General features: G+C 40.9%; 1 protein-coding gene across 1 annotated transcript in view; it reads left to right on the top strand.

The window, feature by feature from the left end:
- LOC145665324 (uncharacterized) overlaps window positions 1–12,068 on the top strand; it is a 146,422-nt gene that overhangs the window by 99,720 nt on the left and 34,634 nt on the right. The window contains exon 10 of the mRNA XM_081732625.1: window positions 4,632–4,682. Coding sequence (XP_081588751.1) covers window positions 4,632–4,682 — 51 coding nt within the window. The remainder of the gene's footprint in view (window positions 1–4,631; window positions 4,683–12,068) is intronic.

Consider the following 12,068-nt stretch of genomic DNA (forward strand, 5'->3'; position numbering starts at 1 on the left):
TGTTGATGGATAAGAAAGGAAAGACTCCTTATAGATGTAGTTTCCCCATTCCATGGATTCCAGGTGCAGTTTACAGTAGCAAATGAAATGAAATTGTTGAGTTTTACGTCCCACGGTTATGCCGGTTAGGCTAAAGGAGACGGTGATGATGAGTAATGAATGAAATGGTGGAATGAAGAAAGTGGGAGGAAACGGGAGAACCCCGAGAAAACCCACGCACACGGTGTTTGTCCACCACAAAGCAAATGAAAAGAAAAAAGAGAGGAAGAAATCTGTTTTCTAGTGTTCCCGCGACGCATGGAATTTTATTCATGAGTCATGTCCTTTTTCCTCGGTGAGTTGCAGAAACACTGGGAGAATCCCATCACCATTTTGCAATCCGAAATTTACATATACGAGGTGTGGCAATTAAATAACGAGACTGCCCACCTCCTGTCGCGCAGGATTGTGGAGAGGAAATAGCTAATGATGTGTTGTTGATCTTGAACCTTCATGAGCAGCCAATGTTTGTTTCATGATTCTGAAAGCTTTTCTTTTCTTTGCAGGCTTGCATGAAGAGGACAGTGTTCTGTAGTAGTGCCGGAATCATGGTGAACAGTAAAGTTGAGCAGCGCATTAACATCAAATTTCTGGTGAAATTAAAAATAATAATAATAAAAAAAAAACGACGGAATGTTGTGCAATGTTAAAAGATGTGTATGGTGATAATGGTATGTCAGGTGCGCGAGTTTTCGAATGGCACAAATGATTTTCAGAAGGTAGGAAGGAGGTTGAAGATGATGAACGGCCCAGCAGCCCTTTGAGTTCAAGAACGGACGAAAATGTTCAAAAAATTAATGAACTTGTGCTGAAAGACAGACGTCTGAGCATTCGGATGATCGCAGACATGACGAACATTAACAAAGAGACAGTAAGACAAATTTTGCGTGACCGTTTAAACATAACAAAAGTTTGTGCAAAAATTGTCCCAAAAAAGCTCTCTCAGGAACAAAAAGACATTCGAAAGTCCATTTGCTGTGACGTCATGGAATGACTCAAAGCAGAACCAGACTTGCTAACACGTGTCATCACATGTGATGAAACATGGATTTTCCAGTATGACCCCGAGACTAAGCGTCAATCCATACACTGGAAGACTCCCACATCGCCAAGAATGAAAAAAACACGAATGAGCAAGTCGAAAGTGAAGGCAATGCTCATCGTTTATTTCGAAATCGGGGGTACCATCATGACTGAATGGGTGCCTCAGAGTCAAACGGTGAATCAGGCCTACTACAAAGAAGTCCTAATCAAACTGAGGGAAAGAATAGGGAAGAAGAGACTGGATTTGTGGAAGAACGATGCATGGATCCTCCACCAAGACCATGCGCCTGCCCATAATGCCCTTTCTGTGAAGCAGTTTTTAGCAGCCAAGCGCATTCCTGTGCTCGACCATCCTCCGTATTCCCCACACCTGGCTCCCTGTGACTTATCTATTCCCAAAAGTGGAAAGTGCATTGAAGGGAACGCATTTTCAGTCTGTGGAAGAGGTGAAACGAAAAACGGCAGAGTTGTTGAATAGGGTGACATGTGATGATCTACAGCATTGCTTTAAACAATGGAAGGCACGTATGCAGCGGTGTATAGATAGGGGAGAAGAGTATATTGAAGGGGGATAGCAGTCAATTGTAACTTTCTTTGCAATACATTACATTTATGACACCAGTCTCGTTATTTAATTGCCACACCTCGTATATTTACAGATCAGCCAGAACATTATGACCACTCCCTACTATCGTTAAAGACCTGTCCAGGCGATAGCAGCGTTACCTGACAAGAAATGCCTGCTAGTCAGACACACGTACGCTGCATGTGGTATCAGTGAGCCTGCTGGTCGTGTGTAGCATGGGGAAGGTAACGATCTGTCTGAGATTGTAATGGCTCGGAGGCTCGGCACGGGCATATCGGAAACTGCACGACTTGTCGGCTGTTCGAGGAGTGCTGTGGTGTCGTGCAAACGTCGAGGGTTTGGGTGCCGCCTTCCCTTATTACAGATGTCGGACGTCGTAGGCTGGGCAGACTGGTAAAACAGGGCAGACGGTGAACTGTGGAGGAACTAACATCAGACTTTAATGCTGGGCAGAGTACAAATGTGTCTGAACACACAGTGCACCGAACACTTCTAACGATGGGCCTCCGCAGCCGACGACCCCATCCATCTGCCAATGTTAACAAGATGACATCGGCAACTACGACTGAAATGGGCACGTGACCATCGCCACTGGACCTTGGCGCAATGGCAGAGCGTTGAATGGTTTGATGAACCCCGATACCTTCATCATGGCGATGGGTGGGTGGGAATCCGTCGACTTCCAGGGGAACAGCTCCTTGACACCTGTACTGCGGGACAGAGACAAGCTGACGGTGGCTCATTTATGTTCTGAGAAACATTCACATGAGCATCCATGGGTCCAGTGGAGCTGGTGCAAGGCACCATGACGACCGAGGCGTATCATACACTGGTTGCAGACCACGTGCACCTCTTCATGACGACCATGTTTCCCAACGGCAGTGGCATTTTTCAACAAGATAATGCGCCATGTCACAAGGCCAGGAGTGTGGTGGAGTGGTTAGAGGAACACAGTGGCGAGTTCCAATTGATGTGCTGCCTCCCCCCCAACTTGCCGGATCTGAACCCAATCGAACCCATCTGGGATATGATTGAACGTGCCGCCAGAGCACATCGCCCCCCTCCTCGGAATTTACTGGAATTTGGTGACCTGCTTGTGCAGATGTGGTGCCAACCCTCCAGCAACCTACCAAGACCTCATTGCTTCCATGTCAAGATGCGTCGTCGCAGTTATCCGTGCGAAAGGTAGACATACCGACTATTAAGTAGATGGCCATAATGTTCTGGCTGATCAGTGTATATGGGAATCACCATAGTATTTACTAAAAATGAGGGGAACATCGTCTGCTCGAGAGAGAGAGATATGAACTTTTGAGCTTTTTTGTGAGAGGCAGAGCGGCAGACTTAAGTGTCATCAGGTGATGAGGGATTGAGGAAAACTGGTCGAGTGATTTCAAGAGCCAGAAATGGAAGAAATAGCAAAAGAGTCGAAAAGTCTTGTATATTCCATTCTTCTGTTGCTTTTCGTTCCTTTGTCACTTGACCAACTTATAGTTAGTTCACGGTGTTACGGAACTAGGACAGCTTCTCCATCCCGCAGCTTCCATTCTGCTTCACCATTCCCACGGGAGAAAATCAAACAAATAGGGATTTTTTTTATTTGGACCACACAAGTAGAACTTAGTTCGTCCGTCCGTTACTCCCCACGATAACCCTTGAACGAAAGCGATTTTTTTAAATTGTGGTTTTTGTAATAGTCAGATCGATTGACTCGATCGAGTTTGTTAACAGGATGGTTCTCCAGAATGGTCTTATAGTCCTTTGGCAATCCCACGATCCTCCATAGCAATAAGGAGGCCCAAAGTCTGACACGATATAGCACTCCAAACCATTACGAATCAGCCTCCATGTTTGACTCATAGTACCAAGCAGTCAGGACTGTGTGTGTCAGAGGGGCTTCTCCAGACGAACACTTTCCCTGTTGTTTGGAAACCAGTGTAGCTGGACTCATCCGAGAATATGACATGTTTTAGATCATCCAACGTCCAGGTTCTATGCTTCTGGCACCACTGAACCCGCTTGGCGGCATTTGTGCTACTGATGAAAGGTTTCGGTATCGCAGCCCTGCCATAGATGTTGGCCTTATGCAGGTAGTGACGGACTATTTTTCTGATCACAGGTTCCGTGAGGTGTGTATTCACTTCTTCAGTGATCGACAGAGCGGAGGTTTTCCGTTTTCGTGCAACAATCCTAGTTAATGTCCTGATGTCGCGTTCAGACAACTTCCATTTTCCCCCGCAGTTACTCCTCCTGGATGTGGTTCGTCCTTCCTGTTCATATGCACACATACCCTGGATAGTGTAGCTCGTGAGATGTCATAAAGTGTTGCAGTTTTGGACACAGATGCATCTGCTAGACGCGCCCCTACGATCTGCCCTCTTTTGAAGTCGAGTTTGCCCCCCATTATACAGCTCTACACACACGATTTGACGTTCACTGACGAATCTCTTCTACTGGAGTCACTACCAAGGACCCTCACATGTGACTTGTTGCCTAAAAGTACGATATAAACTACCAGATGGCTCTGGCGAGCGCCGCAAACATATTGTACTATTTGTGCAGGTGTTTCAGTTTCAGTGTCCGCTACTTGTATATAGTATGGATATAAAATGCATCCTCCTAGAACAAAGAATAAAAACAAATGACGAGTATATATATATATATATATCTAGGTCTGTGTTCCTAGTTTGAGGAAGTTAGCGAGATTACGCAATCTTTCACATAAATTATAACCCCTGCTCCCCCCTTTGGATATGGATTTTAATTAAAATAATATGATTAAAACCCTGTTTGAGGTAGGTAATAACTATACCTAACAAATCATTTCAATCGGTGCAGCCGTTTTCCCGTGATTTGATGAAAAGTGTAAGTCGTATAGTAAGATACAGTTAAGTTGTAAGGTAGTACTATTTTGTTACTTATACTGTATTCGATTAATTAAAATATACACATGTTTTTCTAGGTGATTTAGGTGTTGATGACAGCCTATTTCAGGATGTGGCACTCCCATCGGGTGAGTTGTGTTTTAGCCATGAGTAATAGAAAGTAAGCGGTAGCGCTTGTCTTTTAGTTTTTGATATGTGTTTTTGAGAACGTGTTTTATAATTTTCACAAAGTTTCAAAATTATCGTGGTGGTGACGGCATTTGTGTACCATGATTTTTGATCTACTATTGTTGATAGTCCCGCCGGGAGACTTTCACCATATTATTTCTTTCTTTAAGTCGTTCCAAATTTCATATTCTTCAACTCCCTTTGCAGTTTAATATATGTAAATTGCCCTCCACCTAAATCCTTTGACGACGCCACTGGTGGAATCAATTTAGCTCAAAATATCAATCTTAAAAAGAAAGAAAAAAATGGAATACGGATCTCGGCGTTGGTCGCAAATCTCTCCTGTTTCGGAATTTTAGCGGCGGCGACAGTCTTTATGGACACCCTATATATGTGTATTTACAAGGTCTGTCAAAAAAGGTCTTTACAACTTTGAAAACTCTTATTGATTTATCATACAGACATGGTTTTGGTGTCATTTTGTATCAAAATGCATCAAGTTTTGACTCACGTGGTACACTAGTTCAAAAACAAGCCACCGCAAGCGCTAGCGGCAGTTGGAGCAAAGACTGCTACCTTTACTTATCCCGAGCGTGCTAGCTGTGTGTTTTGATTTGAAAAATCCAAATCTGCGACAACTGTATAACGTAATTTTCGTACAAGGTATGGTAAAGATCCTCCCAATAGGCCTATCATTTGGAGAACAATAGAAAGAAATGCAGAGATCTTATTAAACGCTTGCAGAGAGATGGGTTTAGAAGTAAATGCAGAGAAAACTAAATACATGGAAGTGCGTCGGGACCGTAATACGGCAAATTATGGATGCGTTAAACCATTTGATAAAGTGGGTACTTTCAAATATCTAGGATCAATATTAGCAGACGAAAATCATATTCACGAAGAAATTAAATGTTGACAACGCAAGGAATTCGTGTTACTATTCGGTTCAAAATCTCTTGTCGTCGCGAATTCTGTCGAGGAATTTGAAGCTTAAAATATATAAAACGATAATCATGCATATTGTTCTGTATGGTTGCGAAACATGATCGCTTACTCTGAGGGAAGAACATAGACTGAAAGTATTTGAGAACAAGATCCTGAGATGAATATTCGGACCCAGGAGGAACGGGAATGGGGAATGGCGGAAACTTCATAACGAGGAACTACATAATTTATACGGTTTACCCAACATTGTTAAGGTCGTCAAGTTTAGGAGGCTTAGGTGGGCAGGTCATATAGCCAGAATGGAAGAAAGTAGAAACGCTTTCAAAGTCTTGACTGGAAGACCAATCGGAAAATGACCATTAGGAAGACCTAGACGCAGATATGAGGACAATATTAAGATGGATCTCGCAGAAATAGAAATACAAAGTAGAAACTGGATCCCATTGGCTAAGGATAGAAGTCAGTGGAGAGCTTTTGTGTACGCGGCATTGAACCTCCAGGTTCCATAGGCCTATCATTTATCAGTGACATAAGGGTTTTATTGAAACTGAATATTTGGTAAGACACAACAAATCTTCAGGTTGTCTCCGTACGTCTGAAGACGTTGCAGAACAAGTGAGACAAAGCTTTGTGAGGAATCCTATAAAATCAACCCGGCGTGCTTCTCGACAGCTGGGCGTCCCACACATGATAGTTTGGCGCGTATTGAGAAAACAGTTCCACCCTTACCGCCTTTTCTACCGGAGTTCAGAGCTAGAATCTACTTGGCAATTGAACAAGTCATACCTGACATGCTGTAGTGGGTTTGGCAAGAAATCGACTTCAGATGGGATGTGTACCGCATCACCAATGGAAGCCACCAGTGGCTTAGGGAAGGGGGGGGGGCAGAGGCCCCCCCCAAGCGGTTCGACAATGTACTTTGGTACTTTGATGTTTGTAATTTTTTATGTATTTTTATGGTTGTAATTTTTCTATATGTACCTATAACAGCACTTGCCCCCCCCCCCAAACACACATCCTGGCTACGCTACTGGCAGCCACAATGAACCTCTTTAATTATAAAAACTTGATGTATTTTGCTACAAAATGACATGTCTGTAAGCTAAATAAATCATCAGTATGAGTTTTCAGAGTTGTCCTTTTCGATGCTTCCTATCTATCTATATCTATATATATATCTTATTATAGAACGCGTTATTAGTACTTAAAAGAATATCCCTATACCTTAATTTCCTTTTTACAGTTCGTTTCGCCGATAACGGAGGATGGTAAAACATGGATATTTAGATAGTTTGCGTCTAGTTCCTTTGTAATTCCTTAAACCGCTTGGGATTGGTCCTGTAGTTTCTAAGGCAGAGCGTTTCGAAACGTGAATTTTCGAATTTTCGGCACTTCATAACTCTGAAAGAAGACGTTTTTCGTCCCATGTTTATTAGATCTTTTTCTTTCATTTCATATAAGGAATCACCTCCCAAAGTTTGTTGGTGGAGTTACCTACCACCCTATATATATATATATATATAATATAGGGTGGATCATTTATCTTGATATGCCCTTGTAACTTTTAAAGTAATGGGAGAAACGCTGAAACTCTGTGCCATGCAAATTTCACTTGGGAACATTGTTTGGCATACTCTGTTACCACAAGGTTAAAAGTGTTACCAACAAGCCAACCTTTGGATTTGGGTAATCACGTTTGATCAGTGGTAAAACGCAGAATTTCCAATCGAATGGACGTGATTTCTATTCCCGTGTGGGTCAAACTTTTTTGGTGTGTAATAATATATTCCTCAATGCATGAATAATGATAAAAAATAATTACACTAAAATAAATCAGTTGTTTATATACATGTATATTCATACAATCATGTCAGGACATCAATAATTATTATGTTTAAAATTATAAAATCCGAGGTGTGGTAGGTGTTGACAGAACGTCGGTATACTGCATGTGAATGTTAAATACAAATTAAGTAAAACATGTAGTAGCAATAAATAAGTTGTATTTATCTGCAGCTATTTGTCATACGGAGATTACTTTTGAATATTCTCATTACAGCATGGAATTTACGTTCTTAAAATATAGTCAGTGGACAAAGAACATGCGGTTATAAGTAGAGAATATCCAAAATTGGATCGTTGTCCCAAGTAGCAAGTTCACTATGCCTAAAACCACCCCACAAGTCACTTTTAAGACACTAAATTATGCTTTAATAAGAAAGGCAGAATTTCTTTCCAAAGGTTTTGAGTTCAATACTCTGAAATACTTTTTTTATATGGAAATGGTGATGCTTTGGTCGCGCTCATATTCTCTTTTATATTTAGGGGTCAATCCATACGAAGTGCTCCAGAGCAGGTTGCTTGACCATCTCTGGAAATTATAAAAATTTGAGTGTGATGAACCTTGTGTATGAGAAGGTCAATAACACTATTCATGTTGTCGTATATACACAAGTGTTTCTGAGTGGAGGCCATCTTTGTTGTCGGTGGAGTGCCAATTTTTGCATTTACAAGAGTGTACGAAAAGTACAGTTGCTCAGGACGTACGAATCAGACGAACACCAAACAAAAACGAATGTTTACAGGAGAGACTGAGGTACATAGAGAATATATACTCTTCCTTCTAAAGGAATATGCAGGGTTGCAAACCAAATACATGAAATCATTAGGAAAAAAAAGTACAGAAAATTACACTTTAAAAGGGGCTATATGTAGGAATGGCATAAAGTGGGGGGTTCATAAATTTTGTGCTGAATACTATTGCATGTAAAGAATCTGTAGAAATATCCACAGTTTTGATACTACTGGCACCGTAGATGTATGGGGATCCGAAAGTTGAAGTTTGTGATTTTGATGCAATTTTTGGGGCTTAATATCTCAGGAGGGTAAAGTGCTAAAAACTGCTGCTTAGGAAACAAAGTAATTCTGTATGTGAATAAACTATTGCAAAAATTCAGGACTGATATTACATGGAGAAAAATGTGAGGACATGGTAAAAACGCGAAGAAAGCACGTGCGTGACGATGGTTGTAGTCCGGAAATATTTGGTTGTATCTCAAATTGTTAAAAATTGCTGCTTAGACCACAAAGTAATTCTGTATGGGAATAAACTATTGAAAAAAAAAATCAGAATTGATATTACATGAAGAAAAAAGTGAGGACATGGTAAAAACGCGAAAAAAGCACTGCGTGACGATGGTCATACCTAGAAAAATTTAAATGTTTGGATATGTTTAATGCTAGATCTCAAAACCTATGCATGGCTCAGCAATTAGGCTCGCTTTCGTTTGCGTTCAGTTGTGCAAAAGCTTGCGAGTGGCGTTTATTCCGTCTTTCTAGCTCCATAATCGTTGCCACGTCTATATGTTTGAGGGGGTTAGCTAGCCCTTGTACCCACGACAACCATCGTCTAACTGGACCGCGGTATTAAGGCATTCAATGTATCAGCAAAGTATCATTGAAATCCAATCCCAGTTACGGTAGTTAATGTGTTCACAAGGTTGCATTATATAGAATAGATAGATGTAAAGCAACCTTGTGATCACATTAACTTCCGTCAACTGGACAACCCTGCATATTTATGTAGAAACAAGAGTATATATTCTCGATGTACCACTCTTCTCTAAACATTCGATTTTGTTTGGTGTTCGTCTGATTTTGCGTCCTGAGCAACTGTACTTTTCGTACACGCTTGCAAATGCAAAAATTGGCATTCCACCGACAACAAAGATGGCCGCCATTCAGGAACACCTCTACATACCACAACGTGATAGTGTTATTGACCTTCTCATACACAAGGTTCATCACACTCAAATTTTTATAATTTTCGGAGATGGTCGAGCAACCATTTTCACCATTTTTAGACCACTTCAGATGGATTGACCCTTTAGAGAGAGAGAGAGAGAGAGGTGTGTTCCAGCATAATTCTGGAACGCCTCGAGCAATTTTAACCAAACTTAATACACATACTATTCACAATCTGGAAAACAGGACAAGACTCCCTAGCACACTTAGGGGGAGTGGGAGGAGGGAAACATAAAAATGATCGGAAACGATCAATATTAGTGTCGAATCCATAGTTTTTGAGATCTATCAGCTGATTGGTGACAGTTCTCATGTCCCTAAAACCCCCTAGTGAGAGTAAGACACCCTAGCACACTTAGGCGAAGTAGGAGTGACATAAAAATGATCGAATGCGGCCGATATTAGTGCTGAATCTGTAGTTTTCGGAGTCGCTGAGATGGACAGTGAAACTTCCGATGTCATTTAAATCGAAATTCAGCCCCCATTATTATTCCTGAGGGGGGGGGGTGTTAACAGGAACAAATGATTTAAAATGGCCGATATTAGTGTCGAACCATAGTTTTCTGTGTCCCTAAGTTGATTGGTGTCTGTTTTGATGCTCTCTAAGTCCGAGGTCTGCTCCCAGTTAGGGTTAGACCCGTCCTGTTACTCCTAGCGGGATGGGAGGAGAGACAAAAATAATCCAAAGCGACCGATATTAGTGTTGAATCCATAGTTTTAGTGTCTCTTAGATAAATAGTGACATCCCCGATGCTGTTTAAGTTAGAGTTCAGCCACCATTAGTACCCTGGAGGGGGATTGTCAATTGTAAAAATAATTGAAAATGACCGATATTAGTGTCGAACCATAGTTTTCTGTGTCCCTAAGTTGATTGGTGTCTGTTTTGATGCTCTCTAAGTCCGAGGTCTGCTCCCAGTTAGGGTTAGACCCGTCCTGTTACTCCTAGCGGGATGGGAGGAGAGACAAAAATAATCCAAAGCGACCGATATTAGTGTTGAATCCATAGTTTTAGTGTCTCTTAGATAAATAGTGACATCCCCGATGCTGTTTAAGTTAGAGTTCAGCCACCATTAGTACCCTGGAGGGGGATTGTCAATTGTAAAAATAATTGAAAATGACCGATATTAGTGTCGAACCATAGTTTTCTGTGTCCCTAAGTTGATTGGTGTCTGTTTTGATGCTCTCTAAGTCCGAGGTCTGCTCCCAGTTAGGGTTAGACCCGTCCTGTTACTCCTAGCGGGATGGGAGGAGAGACAAAAAAAATCCAAAGCGACCGATATTAGTGTTGAATCCATAGTTTTAGTGTCTCTTAGATAAATAGTGACATCCCCGATGCTGTTTAAGTTAGAGTTCATCCCCCATTAGCACCCTGAAGGGGGAGAGGGATTGTCAATTGTAAAAATAATTTAAAATGACCGATATTAGTGTCGAATCCATAGCTTTCGGGGTCCTTAAGTTACTTGGTAGCAATTCCGATGACCTTCATCCTTGAAATTTCCTGAAAAACTTCCTCATATGGAAGAGTCCTTAAAAAAGAGGTGAATTTGTTGTTCAACATGGAAAAAGGACAAGTATGGATCAAAACTTGGAGATCCTACAACAAACCAGCTAAGGGCAGGGTGATGTTACAAGAATGACTTGGAGAAAAAAGGCTGTAGCATTACATGACAATCAAGCATGAGAGATACTTACTAATTATGTCTCATAGTTTAATCTGTGAAACTATAGAAAATTATGAATATGATTTCCATCACGAATGTTCTGAAACTAAAACACAGAAAGGTAACCATTACATTGGGAAAATGGTAAATTTCATTACTGAAATACTCAATATTTCCTTTGCAGAAGACCATAACAATTTACCGCTATTATTTTTAATAATTGTAATCACGCCTACGTTTAAGGTTGTGTAAGTTACCAAATGTATGTATTTTATCTTAGTAGTGCTGCAAACAATATATGCAATGTGTTTTCATTAATATATATTTTTAAAATAACCTTTAAGACTATTTGTTCTTTTAAAAGTGCTTGCACGTTATGCAAACATATGTACTGATCAGTTTTGGTCGTTTGAAATTTTGAGCTAAAAGCAATAGTTTCGGAGATATGGGCTATTTTTCACCAACGTTAAACATTGGCTGGTAGTCATATTGGCGACCATATTGGGAGAAACCTCCCCATACTAGAAACGCGTACCCACGCATACCCAGTTTTATCGCAATGTAATCCACGGCCTTCCAGAACGTTGGCAGAAGGTTGTCGATGCTGATGGGGACTACTTTTGATCTTTCAGGTATGTCTCAGATGACATATCGATGTTCGAAGGTGATGGGTGAAAAAGCGACAGAACTTTCTAGGTTACCTTTATATATGGAGAGAGAAACAGAAGACAGTGGGGATCAAAAGGGTTTACTTTTACTATAGGAACACCAACAGTTATCTTTCCCTCTCGTTCTCTATTTTACACATAAACAAATAAAAAACCGAGAGAAAGGAAGAGAGAAACACGATAAGAGTTAAGAAAAGAAGAATGTGAAGGAGAGTGAAATTCTACAAATTAACCATCGAACAATTTCATTGATATATTACGATAACAC

This window comes from Thermobia domestica, chromosome 1, assembly GCF_964235325.1.
Source record: "Thermobia domestica chromosome 1, izTheDome1.hap1.1, whole genome shotgun sequence".
NCBI classification, from domain to species: domain Eukaryota; kingdom Metazoa; phylum Arthropoda; class Insecta; order Zygentoma; family Lepismatidae; genus Thermobia; species Thermobia domestica.